The sequence below is a fragment of the Ahaetulla prasina genome, chromosome 4 (assembly GCF_028640845.1).
Source record: "Ahaetulla prasina isolate Xishuangbanna chromosome 4, ASM2864084v1, whole genome shotgun sequence".
Lineage (NCBI taxonomy): Eukaryota > Metazoa > Chordata > Lepidosauria > Squamata > Colubridae > Ahaetulla > Ahaetulla prasina.
In genome coordinates, this window is record NC_080542.1 from 106,044,032 (window position 1) to 106,066,171 (window position 22,140).

At 40.7% G+C, this 22,140-nt stretch overlaps 1 protein-coding gene across 1 annotated transcript in view; it reads right to left on the reverse strand.

Annotated features, from left to right (window-relative positions):
• The window catches only part of LOC131198248 (dynein axonemal heavy chain 11-like), a 94,950-nt gene that overhangs the window by 25,304 nt on the left and 47,506 nt on the right, over positions 1-22,140 (reverse strand). The window contains exons 21-26 of the mRNA XM_058182738.1: positions 7,723-7,845; positions 6,377-6,499; positions 5,721-5,945; positions 3,084-3,175; positions 1,907-2,033; positions 1,626-1,775 (exon numbers count right to left, since the gene is read on the reverse strand). Coding sequence (XP_058038721.1) covers positions 1,626-1,775; positions 1,907-2,033; positions 3,084-3,175; positions 5,721-5,945; positions 6,377-6,499; positions 7,723-7,845 — 840 coding nt within the window. The remainder of the gene's footprint in view (positions 1-1,625; positions 1,776-1,906; positions 2,034-3,083; positions 3,176-5,720; positions 5,946-6,376; positions 6,500-7,722; positions 7,846-22,140) is intronic.

A 22,140-nucleotide genomic window follows, 5' to 3' on the forward strand; every position in this document is an offset into this window, starting at 1 on the left:
AGCTAACATCAAAAACATCATCAAAAAAGGACAACAAACAATATTCTTTCTGCGCCAACTCAGTAAGCTCAAACTGCCCAAGGAGCTGCTGATTCAGTTCTACAGAGGAATTATCTGTCACTTGCACCTCTATAACTGTCTGGTTCGGTTCTGCAACCCAACAAGACAGACACAGACTTCACAGGATAATTAGAACTGCAGAAAAAATAATTGCTACCAACCTGCCTTCCATTGAGGACCTGTATACTGCACGAATCAAGAAGAGGGCCGTGAAAATATTTGCAGATCCCTCGCATCCTGGACATAAACTGTTTCAACTCCTACCCTCAAAATAATGCTGTAGAGCACTGCACACCAGAACAACTAGACACAAGAACAGTTTTTTCCCGAAGGCCATCACTCTGCTAAACAAATAATTCCCTCAACACTGTCAAACTATTTACTAAATCTGCACTACTATTAATCTTCTCATCGTTCCCAGCACCAATCTTTTTCCATTTATGACTATATGACTGTAAGTGTGTTGCTGGCAATCCTTATGATTTATATTGATATATTGACCATCATTTGTGTTGTAAATGTTGTACCTTGATGAACGTATCTTTTCTTTTATGTACACTGAGAACATATGCACCAAGACAATTCCTTGTGTGTCCAATCACACTTGGCCAATAAAAAATTCTATTCTATTCTATTCTATTCTTTTTGGGAACATAATTTTATGATAATTATCATAAAAGTTTATGATTATAATTTAATATGCTTGAGTTTTGTTATGTCTTCTATCACACTGTGCTACAATAATTTGATCCAAAACAACATCATCCCTAAACAAGCATAATCCACATTTCCTTATTGCCTTTGGGATTTAAGTCTTGATTATTATAATGGTATTGATTGCTCATAAAGACTTTCGTAAATATTTGACATATTTATTTTGACAGCTCATAGTATGAAATTTAATTTTAGCAGTAGAAAATGCAGCCTAAATTGCCTTATCATTGCCCAAAGTGTTTAAACATAGCTTGTCTTCCAATTCTCTCATCATTAAATGTGTTTCATAACATGAACATTCATTGATCATTCCCAAAATGAAGGACTACAGTAAAATAAGAGATGAATAAGAAAATTTTGAATTTCTTTAAAATTTATAAAGATGACTCAAAGTAGAAATTTGTTTGCTATAATGTAGACATACTATTCCAAATGAATCTAGGGGACAGTTTTAAAAAGAAGTTTTAAAAACACGCATGAATAGAAAGCCATCTAGAATTTTATTGGGAATTGTCTTGAAAAGTTTGTTGTAAACTAACATAAGTATTTTGCTGAGCATGTTAACATCAAAACATAATTATTATAACACATTAATTTTAAGGACCATTTTATTTGAATAGTTAGGTAAACAGAAATTGTTCTTTAAAAATGAATATTTCTTTTTTTAAAATATAAACAGAATCTGAAATATGTTTGTTTTTATTTATATATCCATATATAAGGAGACTTTTCATTAATATATGTGTGTGTTTATGTGTATACCTAGTCAAAATGGTGTCTGTTAAGTGCTGCTTATTATTTTCTAACTTTAGAACACAATGAAAAATATCACACTTTAGTGCATCACATACCTGACCACTACATTCAAGTTGTTCACTGAATGGGACATATTCCTTTTCTTTGCTGTACATCCCTAGTACAATATTGCTGTGCTCATCTTCATTGTCTTGAAATTTAAGATCAGCAGTATTGTCAAAAAGTTTAATAAGATGGCAAGTCACCTGCATTTATAAAACAATATACAATTTAAAAATTGTAGGTTTATCCAGATTTTAATCATTCCTTTATTTCACTTTGTTGTATAGCATTTCTTTGCAGTTAATGCTTTAGATACGATGGCAAGAAAATTTACCTGTTTAGGTTGTGCTCCTTTTGAAAGAATGTCTAGCAGATCAGCAGATGAAACAAAATAGAATCGGGGAAAAGCTAAACGTTTGGTCTCTAAGTATTCAGCAAGAGCCTTTTCACACAGCAAGAGTCTGAAAATTGAGGAGGGAAATATTTCTATTTAAGAGTGTATGGGTTTTTTTCAACAATAGTTTTAATAGCTCATTATGGGTAGTTAATAGTTTAAGACTTTCTTCAATATGAATATAAGAGTTTAATTGTCCTTCATAAGAATAATAAATATATAGGTTTTCAGATTCTGAATCTGAAAAAGCTGCTTCAGCTGAACCTGTGGAATTTCAGCCTTAGGAGACACCAAGTCACATGAGGCTAATCAAAACATGTACCACATTGATAGCTAAAGCAGTCAGATAGAGTATCACATAAGGCCTTCCAAGCGCCCATACCAGTTAGAGTAAATAAGGAGCAGAGAAGTTCTCTGAGACTTCTTGTCTGCAAGAGAGTAAAACTCTTGATTAGTGACAATTGGCTACAGACTGGTTTAAGAGGCAGCTCTGACCCATGTTCCTTTGCTAGAAATAATTGTCTGATATCTCACATGATGTTCCCATGAATCCTGTTTGTATAAACACCCTAGCTGATAATCCTGACTTGGCTCTTAGAACCTTGGACTGATTTTGGACTATTCTTCTGGATGTTCCTATTTAAAATCAAATCAGTCAAGTGATTTGCATGTTTTGACTATTATTTCCTGAATATGAGTAAATTGTGAATTACCATGGCAACTGTATGTAAATTGGTGGTTGAATCAGAAGGACAATAGCCTAAACCAATATGATTAATTAAAATCTACCTTATGTACAGTATTTTTTTGCATGAAATAGAGTTTTCTGTTCAGGGTCAAAGATGAGACAGTTATGAATAATTGTTTAATGAGCAAATTGAGAAGTCCATACCTGTGAAGAAGCATTACATGTTATTTAAATGACTGTATTTATGGAATGTAAATGTGGGACTTTTTTTCATGTAGTAGAAGTATTTGTTATTAAGGCCTGCAAATCTATGATTAAAATATCGATATTATTTTAAATAAAAGTTTAAACAATTACCAAATCACGATACATAACTGTTGCTAACTATTATATATTTAATTATATAAAAAACAACTGGGTCAACGATACCTATGTTGCAAATCTTGAAGTTTTTCATACAAATTAGGCTTGGTTGCTGCTTCCAATACGTTTCTGGTATTTGCTGAATCATTCATTAATCCCTAGATTCAGGAGCAAAAATATTTCTTTTAATTTGTGAAAAAAGATTTATGTGATTCCTCATTTTTGAGGAAATATTTCCCTTATCTCCAGAATGCTAAGCATAATATTTGTACTAGTATAAATTATCCTAAAATCTGTGTGAAAAAATCCTGACCCAGTGGTACTGATTTTAAAAACAACTGTTGCTGGAAAACAGCACCTGCTCACACTATATAGCTTTCTACAGTTCAAAGGAATAGCAGTGTTACATAAATCAAGTCAAATAACTATGACAATTTCATATCAGTAAATACTGATTTCAGACGTATTTTGCCTTTTTTTCCTATTTTCCTGAAGAAAGTAGTATTAATAATTTATTGAAAATCATGCTTTATCTTTTCTAGGGAATCATATATTTATTTTAAACTGCTATACTTTGGGTAGCAAGGAATAAAATTCCATATCCCTCAAAAATGGTAGCAAGGTACAGAGAGTCCTCAACTTACAACAATTCATTTAGTGTCCATTTGAAATTAAACACCACTGAAAAAAATGGCTTATGACAAACTTACATCATTTGCAACATCCCCATGATCATGTGATCAAAATTCAGACCGTTGGCAACTGATTCATATTTATGATGTGCAGTGTCCCAGGGTCATGTGATCACTTTTTTCCAATGTTCTGACAAACCAAGTTAGATGGGGAATGCCAGATTCACTTAACAACTATGTTATAACCTAACAACTGCAGTAATTCACTTAATAACTGTGGCAAGAAAGATCATAAAATGGGGCAACATTCACTTAATAATTGTTTTGTTTAGCAACAGAAATTTTGGACTAAGTTGTGGTTGTAGATTGAGGACTACCTGCATTCATACTAACACACATTTCTGTTTTCATCTATGTCCAGATAATATTAGAGTACTACATATAGTAAGAGAGGTATTGACATATTTTTAAAAAAATTGCTCTACAAGGACATTTTCCTAATGTTCTTCATTTCTCACAAAAGATGCCTGAAGTTCTAGATAAATATTTTCATACTTGCTAATTAGTTTGTTTTTCCTGTACAGGAAGTTCTTGACTTATGACCACTGAGCCCAAACTTCCTGTGGCTAAATGAGACAGTTATTAAATGAGTTTTACCCAATTTACAATGTAGTAAGTAGTAAGATTACAATGGGTAAGCCAGCAAAATCTGGCTTCCCCATTGACTTTGCCAGGCAGAAGGTTGCATCATATGATACCAGGGACACTGCAACTGTCAAAAAGATGAGCCAGTTGTCAAACATCCAAGTTTTGATCATGTAACCATGGGGATGCTGCAATGGTCATAAGTGTGAAAAACAATCATCACACTTTTTTCAGTGCCATTGTAACTTTGAATGGTCACTAAACAAATGGTTGTAAGTTGAGGACTATCCATATAGTAAAAACATTTTTGAGTCCATTTCAACTTGGGAGATGTACATACTCAATAGTGGGATTCAGCCAGTTCGCACCACTTTGGGAGAACCTGTTGTTAACTTTCTGAGCAGTTTGATGAATTGGTTTTTGGAAGAAATCATTAGGGCAGAGAACCAGTTGTTAAATTATTTGAATCCCACCACTGTGCATACCCATATACTTTTATGGAAATAATTTCTATTGCCTTCTAGGACTTTTTTTTCAATCTTCCACTCTAGCTTTATCTTTTTGGAATATCCTATCATAATTTGATTCTGCTTGCTTGCTTTCCAATATCAGCTAAAGTTGGGGATAGGTTTTCCTGCAGGAAAGATACTTTTTCCTTTTTCTGCAGGTAGTAGTAATAAATGGTACTGCTCATAAGGTTTTCTTTTCTTATTGCTTCCTTTTTTAAAAAAAACAACCCCTGCTTTTAAAGCTGAAAATTCAATAATACCACTTTACAATAGTTTGCCCTTTTCTACATTTCAAGTTGCAAGGAATGGATTTATTAACATTTGAATGGAATCCATAAACGTATTGATTACATGTTTATCTCTTTGACAATGTCAGAATGCATTGAAACATCTTGGCAATACAGCAGTGCTGAAAGACTCTTACTTAAGGCCAAGAAAAATCACCCAAACTTGATATTTCACAATAATTCAGAAATTGAAGTAAGGCTTCAAATGCCATGCTCATTAAATATATATTGATCTGCAGTTTCACTTATATATGAAATATGCCATAACCATTTTGAAGAAGTGGAAGGCAGAACAAATACATTTAAATGTTACTTACTATTTCTATACTATTCAGTTTGAAGAAAATAATAAATACTTCACAAAATATTTTTATATGTGTGATTTGGGCATCATTTTATTTTGTATTTGTTTGGATTGATATCCTTCAGACAGATTATTATGATTAATTACTTAAAACAATATACATTACTTCATATATATATAAATACATATATACACATACACACACACACACACACACACACACACATTTATTTCATGGGAATGCTTTTAAAAATGTTAGTATCTACATGTGTAAGGCAAAGGAAATTTCGATTATGATTTATGTCAGTGACTTATTTCTCATTTACCTTAAAATCTGTATCAATGCAATCAAATCTCTTTGAATCTTCAGGAAGCTGTTCTCTGATGTCATTTGAACCAATGAAAATACTTTCAAGATGAGACCATGTACGCTGAACTTCCATCCATATATAAATGACAGAGTCTGCCACATTCAGCTTTTTTTGCCAAGTTAATACTTGTTCAATGAAATATTCAACATATTTACTTTGCAGAACTGTTTGCAACTGAACCTTGAGAAAAAGAGGAGAAGGAAATGAAATTAAAGGATATAGAAAATTACTCAAAGAGACACAGGAATCATAGCTACAAAAGTTTTACAAAAAATTTCCCGCAAGCTATTATTACAGTAAATCACAGCAAAAGACATTTTCAAACCTTGCAAATGGACAGCATATTATTAAATGATTCCATACTATCTAGGAGAAAAGGAGAGACACCAAGGACCTGTAATTTTGCAAACTCCTACACAGACAGGAATTTTTGTTAAACTATATACAGTAAAGAACACATATAATTTTACAGACTAACATCTGGGACAACTAAAATTCACTGTAAATAAAATTATAAAAACAGAGATGTGAGTTAATCTTTTTTTTTAAAAAAAAAGCACATTAGTAATTCAGCAACAAGCACATTTATTCATTAGTAACCCAGATCTTACTTGATTATTGTCTAAAGATTCAAAAAGCTGTTCATCTATTTTCAGCAAGGAAATATTGGTCCTGAAATGTTCTTCATAAGAAAATTCCATAGCAGCCCATGTTTGACTAATTTCTATCAGAATCTAGTTAACATAATGAAAATTTTGATTAGAAACATTTTGACCAAAGCAACATTTAAATCAGTATTTATACAATTCACCTGAGATGTATTACCATAAATTAACAAATTTATATACTATTAATATCACAGATTTTGTGGATTATTCAAGTGATCAATGTTTGATAATACTTCAAATTTACAAAATATTTCAAAGGAAAACAATGGTTTGCACTTAAGGCAACCATTTTACGTTGGGAATGGGATGTTATGAAATTGAGGTGAGTGTTTCAAATTCAAAATAATTCAAAATGTTTTATAGAAATCAATTTATAAACAACTATTGAGTGGCCAAAAATATAGGAAAAATAACTGTGAGAGGGTTTTCCTAAAAGGGCATATTTGTTTCTCACGGGCTTCTGTTCTGCTCCTCCTGAATTTCAATTTAAATAGGAATACTTCTAAAATTAAACATGGATTATGAAGATATATAGGGGCCGGTTTAGCTCTGCCTGGTAAGGCCTGTTATTAAGAACACAAAGCCTGCAATTACTGCAGGTTCGAGCCCGGCCCAAGGTTGACTCAGCCTTCCATCCTTTATAAGGTAGGTAAAATGAGGACCCAGATTGTTGGGGGGGCAATAAGTTGACTTTGTAAATATATACAAATAGAATGAGACTATTGCCCTATACATTGTAAGCCGCCCTGAGTCTTCGGAGAAGGGCGGGGTATAAATGTAAACAAAAACAAAAAAAAAAAATATACCACTTACATCTATGTTCAATTAATTTTGCTCAATTCCATCTCTCATGCCTCTTAAAACTATTAGTATGTGAGTGCATTAATAAAATTGCAAAAGTAGTATTAATCTGATCATACATTTGATCACATCAGAGTTCATTTTAGCAATACAGCAACATACCTATGTATATTCTTTCATAATAGAAATCACCATTTGGAAGGAAATTTTAATATAATTATATCTAAAATCTAAAATTTTACCAAGTCCACTTAAGAATGTACTAGACTGTGCATCAGTAAAATTGCACAACTGAAAATGTAGAGGAGGCAGAAATGGAAGTCATAAAGAACAATATTGTCTATCAAAGGCAGAAAAACAGCCTAAACTCTCTAAATAAAATTCTAATGCTTCAATTCTATTCAAACTAAGAATTGAATAATTCTAAAATCCAAGATGACATTCAGAATAAAATTTTGGAAAGAATTCTGGAAAGAAACAGGATTAACCTTCTCAATTCCAAGTTCTTTTACTGCTTTGTCAACAATGTTTCGGACATCATCTTCCACATTATGTAGATTCAGTGCCAGTAGATTAGCTAAAGTTGTATCTTCAGTTATGGAAAACTGAATCTGAAAAAGCAACAGAATACTGTACATTCCAGTATAAGCAAAGAAAGAAATAATGCTGGAAAATTAGTTGGTGATGCAATTTTCATTCTGTTGAAGCAAAAGAGATCAAAAGCCTAAATTAAATGTATTACTAATGAAGACTATTTGAAACTCAAGGTTGAAATAATAAACAATTTGGTTTCAGAAAAAATTATGTAATTTACAACTTCTTCACTGCAAAAACATATGAACTACAAATCTTGATCAAGGCAAAACAATAGATGCAATTTACATAGACTTCTGTAAAGCTTTTGACTCAGTGGTACATGACAAACTTCTCCTAAAACTAAAATCCAACGGCATCTCCAGACCCCTCAACAATTGGATATCAGCGTTCCTGTCAAACAGATAACATGGTCAAAATAGGCAGTGCATTATCAAATCCTGTTCCTGTCAATAGTGGCGTTCCCCAAGGCAGTGTTCTTGGACCAACCCTCTTCCTATTATACATTAAAGATCTCTGTGACCATATTAAAAGTAATTGTGTTCTTTTTGCTGATGTGTCAAACTATTTAACACTACCAACAATACAGCTACCCTTCAAAAAGACTTTGACTTTGTGTCAGAGTGGTCAAAAACTTGTCAACTCCAAATCTCAACCAGCAAATGCTCTGTCTTACATATTGGAAAAAAGAATCCAAACACTAAATACAAACTCGATGGACATTATCTTACAGATGACCCCCACCCTGTCAAAGACGTTGGAGTTTTCATATCTCTGGAGGGCCAGGGATAGGGGTTGTTCCTCTGCCCTGGTCCTATTAGACCTCTCAGCGGCTTTTGATACCATCGACCATGGTATCCTGCTGCGCCGGTTGGAGGGGTTGGGAGTTGGAGGCACCGTTTACCGGTGGTTCTCCTCCTTCTCTCCAATCGGTCGCAGACGGTGTTGACAGGGGGGCAGAGGTCGGCTCCGAGGCGCCTCACTTGTGGGGTGCCGCAGGGGTCGATTCTCTCGCCCCTCCTGTTCAACATCTACATGAAGCCGCTGGGTGAGATCATCAGTGGCTTCGGTGTGAGGTACCAGCTGTACGTGGATGATACCCAGCTGTACTTTTCCACACCGGGCCACCCCAATGAAGCTATCGAAGTGCTGTCCCGGTGTCTGGAAGCCGTACGGGTCTGGATGGGGAGAAACAGGCTCAAGCTCAATCCCTCCAAGACAGAGTGGCTGTGGATGCCGGCATCCCGGTACAGTCAGCTGAGTCCACTGCTGACTGTCGGAGGTGAGTCATTGGCCCCGATGGAGAGGGTTCGCAACTTGGGCGTCCTCCTGGATGAACGGCTGTCTTTTGAAGATCATTTGACGGCCGTCTCCAGGAGAGCTTTTTACCAGGTTCGCCTGGTCCGCCAGTTGCGCCCCTTTCTAGACCGGGATGCCCTATGCACGGTCACTCACGCCCTCGTGACATTTCGCCTGGATTACTGCAATGCTCTCTACATGGGGCTCCCCTTGAAGGGCATCTGGAGACTGCAGTTAGTTCAGAATGCGGCTGCGCGGGTGATAGAGGGAGCCCCCCGTGGCTCCCGCGTGACACCTATCCTGCGCAGACTGCACTGGCTACCTGTGGCCTTCCGGGTGCGCTTCAAGGTTTTGGTAACCATCTTTAAAGCGCTCCATGGCATAGGGCCGGGTTACTTACGGGACCGCCTGCTGCTACCGAATACCTCTCACTGACCCGTGCGCTCTCACAGAGAGGGACTCCTCAGGGTGCCGTCAGCTAGGCAGTGTCGTCTGGCGACACCCAGGGGAAGGGCCTTCTCTGTGGGGGCTCCCACCCTCTGGAACGAACTCCCCCCAGGATTTCGTCAACTTCCGGACCTCCGAACCTTCCGCCGCGAGCTTAAAACATATTTATTCATTTGCGCAGGACTGGACTAGGTTTTAAATTTATATCGATTTTAATTGGTTTTAGTATTTATATCATTTTTAATTAATTTGGCTTTAGAATAAGTTTTTTAATTGTGATCTTAATTTGTATTTATATGTTTTTATTGGCCTGTGAACCGCCCTGAGTCCCTCGGGAGATAGGGCGGTATACAAATTTGATTAAATAAATAAATAAATAAATAAATAAATAAATAAATAAATAAATAAATATCCAATGATCTAAGTGCCAAAGCCCACTGCAACTACAAAGAAAAAAAGGCTCTAAGAGTTGTAAACCTAATCTTGTGTAGCTTCTTTTCCAAAAACACTACACTACTAACCAGAGCATATAAAACATTTGCTAGACCAATTCTAGAATACAGCTCACCTGTCTGGAACCCATACCACATTTCAGACATCAATACAACTGAATATGTCCAGAAATATTTTACAAGAAGAGTTCTCCACTCCTCTGAATACAACAAAATACCTTATGCCACCAGACTTGAAATCTTGGATTTAGAAAACTTAGAACTCCGCCGCCTTCGACAGGACCTGTGTTTAACTCATATAATGATCTATTGCAATGTCCTTCCTGTTAAAGACTACTTCAGCTTTAATCACAACAATACAAGAGGAAACAATAGATTTAAACTTAATGTTAACCGCTTCAATCTTGATTGCAGAAAATATGACTTCTGTAACAGAGTTGTTAATGCTTGGAACACACTACCTGACTCTGTGGTCTCTTCTCAAAATCCCCAAAGCTTTAACCAAAAACTCTCTACTATTGACCTCACCCCATTCCTACGAGGTCCATAAGGGGCGTGCATAAGAGCACAAATGTGCCTAACGTTCCTGTCCTATTGTTTTCTTTCATTATATCCAATTAATATAGTTATTGCATGCTTATGCTTATATATATATGCTTATATATTATATAGTTACTTTCATGCTTATGCTTATATATACTGTTGTGACAAAATAAATAAATAAAATAAATAAATAAATAAATAAATGAGGTCCTTGGTGCTCTCAGAGCTTGGTTGTTTTCTTTGTTGTTTTCATCACCCAAACTATGTAACATTATTAGTGCATTGATGAGCACTGGTGTTGTTATCTAGTTTGGGTAATGAAACATCGGCAAGAAAACAACCTAGCTCAGAGAACACCAAGGGCCCATTATAAATGTATTAGCATTGAAAAAGCAAAACAAACACAGAAAAGACAATAAAACCATTATAATAAATCAGTCAGAAGCATAATATTCTGTCCTTTGATTATTTCTGTAGAATTTGCAAAGGAGCAATTAGTAACAGCATTCCAAGTTGAATTACAAATATTCTTTCCTAAGCAGTGGATTCCACTGCTCGTCGCTAATCCCACCCTTGTCGCTACCATTTACCCCTTCATGGATTACTGCCTTGTCATGACGAAGGGGCTTGCGTAGCTCAATGAAGCTATGAACTATGCCATGCAGGGCCACCCAACATGGACAGGTCATAGCAAAGAGCTCTGACAAAACATGATCCACTAGAGAAGGAAATGGCAACCCACTCTAGTATCTTTGCCATGAAAACCCCATGGACAGTACCAAAAGGCAAAAAGATATGACATTGGATAATGAGCCCCTCAGGTCGGAAGGTGTCCAATACGCTACTGGGGAAGAGCAGAGGGCTAGTACTGGTAGCGCCAGAAAGAGTGAAGTAGTTGGGTCAAAGCTGAAATGACGCTCACCTGTGGATGTATCTAGTGGTGAAAGAAAAGTCCAATCCTGTAAAGATCTACTCTACATAAGAACCTGGAATGTAAGATCCATGAAACAAGGCAAGCTGGATGAGTTCAAACAAGAGATGACAAGACTGAACATTGACATCTTAGGAATCAGCGAACAAAATGGACAGGAATGGGTGAATTTAATTCAGTCGACCATCAGGTACTGCGGGCAAGAATCCCTCAGAAGAAATGGAGTAGCCTTTGTAGTCAATAAAAGAGTAGGAAAAGCAAAATACTGGGATGAAACCCTCAAAACGACAGAATAATATCAGTTCAAATCCAAGGCAAACCACTCAATATCATAGTAGTCCAAGTCTATGCCCCAACTACTAGTGCTGAAGAGGATGAAACTGACCGATTTTAGGAAGCCCATAGCACCTTATAGAATTAACACCCCAAAATGATGTCCTTATCATCATGGGGGATTGGAATGCTAAAGTAGGAAGCCAAAAGATAACCGGAATAACAGGCAAGTTTGGCCTTGGAGTACAAAACGAAGCAGGGCACAGGCTGATAGAATGTTGTCAAGAGAATATGATGACCATAGCAAACGCTCTGTTCCAACAACCCAAGAGTCAACTCTACACATGGACATCACCACACGGTCAACACAGAAATCAGATTGACTATGTGCTCTGCGGCCAAAGATGGAGAAGCTCTATACAGTCAATAAAAACAAGACCAGGAGCTGACTGTGGCTCAGATCATGAGCTTCTTGTTGCAAAATTTAGGCTTAAATTGCAGAAAGTAAGGAAAAGCACTAGGCCACTCAGGTGTGAACTAAATAAGGAATTAGATCTGATAGATAGAGTGCCTGAAGAACTACTGACGGAGGTTCGCAACACTAAACATTAGTTTAGCAACTAAAACTATCTCAAATAGATAGAGCATGCGCAAGATGGCGCCGCATTGATTTCGCGGGGCGATGGTGGTCTCTCTTGTCCGGCAGTCTGGACAGAAGGGAGGGGCGTTTTGACATCGCTGCCCCCCCTTCCTGGTTGAACTGATCTCCTGCCGACCCAGGGAGAGGGTTTTTTGCCCTCGGGAAGAGCTGGGCCGGCAGGACGAGCCCAAATGCTGCCGGCATGTTCTGCCAGCTCGGCCGGCTTGTTTGGGGCGGCGGCTGGCCTCCGGCGTTTTCTTTCGCCGCTTTTGATGGCAGCGGCGGTGGTCGGCGGAGGGGGCGGGGGGCGGAGGGGGCGTTTGACGTTTTCGCCCTCCTCTCACTCGTCCTCCTCTTGCCTGCGGTGGGGGCGGAGGGGGCGCTTGACACACTCGCCCTCCTCTCGCCCTCGGAGGGGGCGGAGGGGGCGTTTGTCACTCTCGCCCTCCTCTCGCCCCTTGGCGTTTGACACACTCGCCCTTCTTTCACTCGCCCTCCTTTCGCCTTTGGAGGGGGCGGAGGGGGCGTTTATCACTCTCGCCCTCCTCTCGCCCTCTTTTTAGCCGAACTGAAACTGCAGAACTGACCAGAAGCGACCAGCAGATGACGGCAGCCGGTGGGGGGGGGCATTTTGATGTCATTGCCCCCTCGTCGGCGGAACAGATAGCTTGCTGGTCCATGGGTCTCTTTGGACAGTTTTCTGGGGGTGATTGTTTCCCGATGGCAGTTGACGTCGTAATGAGGGCGACGACAGCGGGGATGACTCTCTACTTTCACATAACCATCGAATCATCTGGCCCTTTCTCCATCACCTGGGCCGTTGTCTACCTCTTTTGTCGTCGAGGATTCCTTTCAGCCGATTTCTGTCCCGTGTATTACACCATCTTCTTGAACAACTTGACCGACCAGGACTGCTTTTCCACCATTTCTCGTGATTTCAATGACATGACATATTTGTGGACGCAACCCTTTGGTTTACCAGATTATTGTTATGCGAACATTTACAGCGGCCGACCTTCTTGCCCTGCGAGATTCCCCTCTCTCGCGGGTTTGGCCCTCCACATTATCGAGGGCCCAACTTGAGGACGGGTTTTGGAACCCCGAGAGGTGGCATGCCAAAAATAGGAGACTCAGGGGATTTTTAATTAACTGTTTTAATCGGTTTTTTAAGGGGAGTTTTAATGGGAACTTTAAGGGGAGGGTGGGAACTGATGGGTTCGGGTTGGGAGGGGTAGGGGGGGTGGATGGGTGGGGGGGGGAAACCCGTCAGGGAGAGGGCTAGGTCCACCATGTGTTCGCGGCGGTAACTTAATAGGTCCTGGGGTTATGGCGAGGGGCGTCGTTTCAGTTTGTCAGGTTCGAGCTATTACTACGGTAAGTGGGAGAGGCAGATATGACGGAAGGGGGGGCACATCAGGTTTCGGGGGCTCGCCCTCGCTGTTTACGAGCGATTGCGTGCTCCGGCCCCCCAGAAATTTCCCGTGACCCGAGTGGCCAGGGTAATCGGGACCTGGGCCTCCGGCTGATGTTATGTAATGCCAGGTCCACGGTTAATAAAGCCCCCCTGATTTCAGATCTTATTCAGGAAGGGACCGCGGACGTTATGGGCATTATGGAGACCTGGCTGGGCACCAAAGGGGGGGTTCCCCTAGTGGAGATGTGCCCACCAGGTTTCCGAGCATTCCATCAGCCGAGGGCCCAGGGTAGGGGTGGAGGGGTGGCGGTTATCATTAAGGAGAGTCTTGAGCCGAGGGAAACCACTGTGCCTCAGATAGCTGGGTGTGAATCCCTCTTCGTGAAGTGGGGTCGTAGAACTCAGGTGGGCTTGTTGATCAGGGTGGGCTCCTTGCTGCGTGACTACAGCCCTGCCTGAGCTGTTGGAGTTGCTGGCCGGGTTGGCAGTTGAAACCCCCAGACTGTTGGTCATGGGGGATTTCAATTTGCCATCAGCCGGCGTAGCATCCTCGGCAGCTCAGGAGTTCATGGCTTCCATGACGGCCATGGACCTGATTCAGTTAATTGACGGCCCTACCCACGTCGGGGGAGGTACCCTAGACCTGATTTTTATCTCTGGCCAGTGGTCTAATGATCTGGTTTTAAATGATTTAGTTGTTGAACCTTTGTCATGGTCAGATCATTTTCTCCTTCGTCTAGACTTTCTGACCGCTACCCACCACCGCAGGGAGACGGAACCAATGCGTTGGTTCCGTCCCAGGCGCCTGATGGACCCGGAGAGGTTCCTGACGGAGCTTGGGCCGTTTCCCGAACACCTGGCCCACGACTCGACTGAAGAGCTAGTTGCGGCCTGGGAACGGGCCGCGGCTGGAGCTTTGGACCGTGTCGTGCCTTTGCGGCCTCTGACCCGGTGCCGGTCTCAACCAGCTCCTTGGTTCTCCGAGGAGCTGAGGGAGATGAGGCGCCGGAGAAGACGCCTAGAGAGTGCCTGGAGATCCAGCCGCTCTGAGGCTGACGGACACTAGTTAGGTCCTATAGTAGGACCTACCTAGTGGCAATGAGGGTTGCGGCGTTCTAAGTTTCCTCCCTCATTGCGTCGGCAGATAACCGCCCGGCCGCCTTGTTTCGGGTGACCCGCTCGCTCCTTCAACAGGAGGGGCGGGAGGACCCCCTACAAGGGCGTGCCGAGGAGTTTAACGGTTATCTATACGACAAAATCGTTCAGCTTCGGGACGGATTGGATCAAAATTGGGTAGATCCAGGCGAGGGTTCTGAGGCCCGACTTGTTGAGGTGGTTTGGGATGACTTTGATCCTGTGACTCCCGAGGACATGGACAGGTTGCTGGGTAGGCTGAACGCCACCACATGTTTACTGGATCCGTGCCCCTCCTGGTTAGTACTGGCTACTCAGGAGGTGACACGAGGCTGGCTCCAGGGGATTACAAATGCTTCTTTGCGGGAGGGGGTCTTTCCCGCGGCCTTGAAAGAGGCGGTGGTGAGACCCCTCCTCAAGAAGCCTTCCTGACCCAGCTGTTTTAGGAACTATCGCCAGTCTCCAATCTTCGCCACGGCGAAGGTTGTAGAGAGTGTGGTGGCGTGTCAGCTACCCCAGTACCTGGATGAAGCTGTCTATCTAGACCTGCTCCAGTCCGGCTTCCGCCCGGATACAGTACGGAGACAGCTTTGGTCGCACTGGTGGATGATCTCTGGAGGGCCAGGATAGGGGTTACCTCTGCCCTGGTCCTATTAGACCTCTCAGCGGCTTTTGATACCATCGACCATGGTATCCTGCTGCGCCGGTTGGAGGGGTTGGGAGTGGAGGCACCGCTTATCGGTGGTTCTCCTCCTACCTCTCTGATCGGACGCAGACGGTGTTGACAGGGGGCAGAGATCGACTCCAAGGTGCCTCATGTGTGGGTGCCGAGGGGTCAATTCTCTCACCCTCCTGTTCAACATCTATATGAAGCCGCTGGGTGAGATCATCAGTGGCTTTGGGGTGAGATACCAACTGTACGCTGATGACACCCAGCTGTACTTTTCCACCCCGGCCACCCCAGTGAAGCTGTCAAGTGCTGTCCCGTGTCTGGAAGCCGACGGGTCTGGATGGGGAGGAACAGGCTCAAACTTAATCCTCCAAGACGGAGTGGCTGTGGATGCCGGCACTCGGTACAGTCAGCTGCAGATGCGGCTGTCTGTCGGGGGTGAATCATTGGCCCCGATGGAGAAGGTACGCAACTTGGGCGTGCTCCTGGATGGTCGGTTGTCCTTTGAAGACCATTTGGCAACCGTCTCCAGGAGAGCATTTTATCAGGTTCGCCTGATCCGCCAGCTGCGTCCCTTCTTGGACCGGGATGCCTTATGCACAGTCACTCATGCTCTCGTTACCTCTCGCCTGGACTACTGCAATGCTCTCTACATGGGGCTCCCCTTGAAGAGCACCCGGAGACTTCAGCTAGTTCAGAATGCGGCTGCGCGGGTTATCGAGGGAGCGTCTCGGAGCTCCCACATAACACCTATCCTGGGCAGACTGCACTGGCTACCTGTTGTTTTCCGGGTGCGCTTCAAGGTATTGGTTACCATCTTTAAAGCGCTCCATGGCTTAGCACCGGGCTATCTACGGGACCGCCTACTGCCGGCTTCTATCTCCCATCGTCCGGTACGCTCCCACAGAGAGGGACTCCTCAGGGTGCCGTCAGCCAAACAGCGTCGGCTGGCGGTCCCCAGGGGGAGGGCCTTCTCTGTGGGAGCTCCGACCCTGTGGAACGAACTTCCCCTCGGACTTCGACAATTACCTGACCTTAGGACCTTTCGCCGCGAACTTAAAACTTATTTATTTCGTATGGCTGGACTAGCCTGATTTTTATTTTTATTGGATGGGTTTTTAAAATTTTATTTTATGGGGGAGTACATTTTTTTAACATTTTTGGGCATTTGAATTAGTTTTTTAAGGGATGTTTTTAATTACTGTGTGTATTTATATTTTATCTGCCTGTTCACCGCCCTGAGTCCTTCGGGAGAAGGGCGGTATACAAATTAAAATATTATTATTATTATTATTATTATTATTATTATTATTATTATTATTATTATTATTATTATTATTATCAAAGAAAAAGAAATGCAAGAAAGCAAAATGGCTGACATATCAAGAAAATTAGAGATATGAAGGGAACGTTTCATGCAAAGATAGGTATGATAAAGGACCAAAGTGGCAAGAACCTAACAGAAGCAGAAGAGATTTAAAAAAGGTGGCAAAATTATACAGAAGAACTATACAAGAACGAGCTTAACATCTCTGATAACCATGATGGGGTGGTCACTGACCTTGAGCCAGACCTCTTAGAATGTGAAGTCAAATGGGCCATAGGCAATCTGAGCAACAACAAAGCTAGTGGAGGAGATAGTATTCCAGCTGAGCTATTCAAAATCTTGAAAGACGATGCAGTAAAAGTGCTACACTCAATTTGCCAGCAAATTTTGAAAACTCAACAGTAGCGACAGGATTGGAAAAAGTCAGTTTACATTCCAATTTCAAAGAAAGGCAATGCAGGGGTGAAATGCTCCCGGTTCGGACCGGCTCGCACGATCTGGTAGCGATGGCAGCTGCTGGTTCGGAGGACCGGTAGCAAAAATTCCTGGCCCCGCCCCACTGCCTCTGCTGAGCCGCACCATCAGCAGAGGGTTTTTTTAAACTTTTAAAAACAGGTTTTTCTTCAGCCAAAACATGCCTTTAAAAGTAAAAAAAGCCTTTGAGAATCAGCTGAGATCGACAGAGCCTTTAAACTTAAAAAAAAATAATTAAGGCTCCTCTGGCAATCTCACCTGAGTTCCTCATCAGCAGAACCTTAAAAAACATGTTTTCTGTATAAAACATGTAGAAAACTTTTTTTTAAGAGATTCTAAGGCACTTACCTGATTACTGATCGCCCACATGGCTTTTTTCCCATCCCGAAAGCCCCAGTTTCACTTTCAGCACCAGACAGAACTAATCTAACCTTAGCTAATCTATTTCATCACTGAGAAACTAATGCTGGCTGGCTTTGCTGACTGAGGAAGTCTGGGAATTGAAGTCCACAAACCTTAATAATAAAAAAACAATTTTTGTTCAGCTTTCTGAGATTTGGTGTGTTTCTGTAGTGTTTCACTCTAACTACACAAACACACAAAATCACAGAAAGCTGTATGGGGTATTTTATGTGTGTGTGTGTGTGTGTGTCTCAGTTGTGTTGTGTTGTGTGTGTGTAAAGTGTGAAAGTTGGTTTTTGAGCTTTTTGTGGCTGTGTGAAGTGTGAAGTGCAGCTGCTTTTACATTGTGTGTGAGTCAGTTGTGTTGTGTTGTGTGTGTGTAAAGTGTAAAAGTTGGTTTTTGGTACCTCTTATTGTTTTTTATACTTTGTTTATTATTTTTATTATTGTTATTGGCCACACCCACCCAGTCATCTGACCACCAAGCCACACCCACCAATTAAGCCACGCCCACAGAACCAGTAGGCAAAATTTTTAGATTTCACCCCTGAGGCAATGCCAAAGAACGTTCAAACTATCACATCATTGCACTCATTTCACATACTAGTAAAGTTATGCTTAAAATTCTACAAGCTAGGCTCTAGCAGTATGTGGATCAAGAACTATCACAAGTACAGGCAGGATTTTGAAGAGGCAGAGGAAGTAGAGATCAAATTGCCAACATACGCTAGATCATGGAGAAAGCTAGGGAGTTCCAGAAAAACATCTACTTCTGCTTTATTGACTATGTTATACAATTCGACTATACAAATTGTGGCAAGTTCTTAAAGAGATGGGAGTACCAGACCATCTTATTTGTCTTATTTGAGAAACCTATATATGGGTCAAGAAGCAACACTGAGAACTCGACATGAATCCATTGATTGGTTCAAAATTGGGAAAGGAATCCACCAAGACTATATACTGTCACCTTGCCTATTTAACCTTTATGCAGAGCACATCATGAGAAAGGAGGGCTAGATGAATCAAAAGTTGGAGTTAAGAGTGCCAGGAGAAATATCAAACAACTTCAGATATGCAGATGATACCACTCTAAAGGCAGAAAGTGAAGAGAACTAAAGAGCCTCTTGATGCAGGTGAAAAAGGAGAGTGCAAAAGTTGACTTGAAACTCAACATTAAGAAAACTAAGATCATGTCATCCAGCCCTCTCATGTCCTGGCAAATAGATGAGAAAGAAATGGAGGTAGTGACAAATTTTATTTTCCTGGGCTCCAAGATAACTGCAGATGGGGACTGAAGCCAAGAAATTAAAAGATGCTTGCTCCTGGGGAGAAAGCTATGGCAAATCTAGACAGCATACTAAAAAGCAGAGACATCACCCTGCCAACAAAAGTGCATATAGTCAAGGCTATGGTTTCCCAGTTGCAATGTATGGCTGTGAAAGTTGGACCATAAAAAAAGCTGAGCACCAAAGAATTGAGGCCTTTGAATTTATTTTTATTTGTCACAACAGTATTTATAAGCATAAGCATGAAAATAACTATATAATATATAAGCATATATATATATATATATAAGCATAAGCATGCAATAACTATATTAATTGGATATAATAAAAGAAAACAATAGGACAGGAACGGTAGGCACGTTTGTGCTCTTATGCACGCCCCTTGCGGACCTCGTAGGAATGGGGTGAGGTCAATAGTAGACAGTTTTTGGTTAAAGCTTTGGGGATTTTGAGAAGAGACCACAGAGTCAGGTAATGTGTTCCAAGCATTAACAACTCTGTTACAGAAGTCATATTTTCTGCAATCAAGATTGAAGCGGTTAACATTAGGTTTAAATCTATTGTTTGCGCTTGTATTGTTGTGATTAAAGCTGAAGTAGTCTTTAACAGGAAGGACATTGCAATAGATGATTCTATGAGTTAAACACAGGTCTTGTTGAAGGCGGCGGAGTTCTAAGTTTTCTAAATCCAAGATTTCAAGTCTGGTGGCATAAGGTATTTTGTTGTATTCAGAGGAGTGGAGAATTATGGTACTGGAGAAGAAAATTACAGACCTATCTCTTTATGTTGTGTCTCATGCAAAGTAATGGAATCTATCATAACCAATCCATTACACTCCACCTTGAAACAAACAACCTTCTCTCTAATAAACAATTTGGTTTCAGAAAAAAATTGTCTTGTAACTTACAACTTCTCCATTGCAAAAACATATGGACTACCAACCTTGATCAAGGAAAAGCAATAGATGCAATCTACATAGACTTCTGCAAAGCTTTTGACTCAGTAGTACACGATAAACTTCTCCTCAAACTAAAATCCTACGGCATTTTGGAACCTCTTCACAATTGGATAAATGCCTTCCTGTCAAACAGACAACAAGTGGTCAAAACTGGCAATGCTCTATCAAATCCTGTTCCTGTCAAAAGTGGTGTTCCCCAAGGTAGTGTTCTTGGACCAACGCTCTTCATACTATACATAAATGATCTCTGTGACCTTATTTCAAGTTATTGTGTTCTCTTTGCTGACGATGTCAAACTATTTAATACCACTAACAATACTTCTACCCTTCAAGAAGACCTCGACTTTGTTTCCGATTGGTCTAAAACTTGACAACTCCAAATCTCAACCAGTAAATGCTTTGTCTTACACATTAGAAAAAAGAATCTAAACACTAAATACAAACTCGATGGACATTACCTTACAGATGACCCCACCCTGTTAAAGACCTTGGAGTTCTCATATCAAATGACCTAAATGCCAAAGCCCACTGCAACTACATAGCAAAAAAGGCTCTAAGAGTTGTAAACCTAATTTTACACAGCTTCTTTTCCAAAAACTCTACACTACTAACTAGAGCATACAAAACATTTGCCAGACCTATTCTTGAATACAGCTCATCCGTCTGGAACCCATACCACATCTCTGACATTAATACAATAGAACGCGTCCAGAAATATTTTACTAGAAGAGTTCTTCGCTCCTCCAAAAACAACAAAATACCTTATTCCAACAGGCTAGAAATCCTGGGACTAGAAAATTTAGAACTCCGCCGACTTCGACATGACCTGTATTTAACACACAAAATCATCTACTGCAATATCCTTCCTGTTAAAGACTACTTCAGCTTTAATCACAATAATACAAGAGCAGACAATAGATTTAAACTTAATGTCAACCGCTTCAAACTTGATTGCAGAAAATATGACTTCTGTAACAGAGTTATTAACGCTTGGAACTCATTACCTGCCTCCATAGTCTCTATTCAAAATCCCAAAATCTTCAACCAAAAACTGTCTACTATTGACCTCACCCCATTCCTAAAAGGACTATAAGGGGCGTGCATAAGAGCACGAAGTGCCTACCGTTCCTGTCCTATTGTTCCCTTCATTATATCAAGTGATATGATATAATATAATATATCATATATATAAATGATATCAAATGTTGCATGTTTTTACTTATATATACACATATATTTCTTTCATGATATCTTGTTTTTATTTATGACAATGTTTGTATATACTGTTGTGACAAAAAAAAAAAGACTCCTGTGAGTCCCTTGGACTGCAAGGTGATCAAACCTGTCAGTCTTAGAGGAGATCAACCCTGACTGCTCTTTAGAAGGCCAGATCCTGAAGATGAAACTCAAACACTTTGGCCCTACCTAATGAGAAGGAAGGACTTACTGGAAAAGAGCCTAATACTGGGAAAGAGTGAGGGCAAAAGAAGAAGGGGACGACAGACGATGAGGTGCCTGAATAGAGTCACTGAAGCAGTAGGCGTGAGCTTAAATGGACTCCAGAAAAAGGCCTGGAGGAATGTTGTCCATGGGGTCGTGATGGGTCAGACATGACTTCGCAACTAACAACAACAAAGCAGTGGTATTTTAATTATCTTTTAATTTAACTGTACATTGCCCAACTCCAAACAATTCTGGAATCTTTACAAGAAAATAAGAGATAAAACAATAATGCCAGCATAAAAGAAGATATTCTGGAAAGCAGAAATGCCAAAACTGGGCAACAATATAATATATATCCTGGCAGCAGGGAAGCTTCCAGCCTAGTTTTCTGGAACGCTGACATATTCACTGTTTGTTAGAGTCTACATATACCCTATATAAAGAGCTAGGTCTTCAAGGCCCTCTGAAACACAAGTAGGGTGGAAACCACCCAGATCAGTGGTGGGCAATTAATTTTCCCAAAGAGCCACATGAGAAACATGGATTGTTGTAGAGGTTGAACCAATAGGGCGATGAACGTGCATAGGCATGCATGCACATATGTAAATTGAAAAAA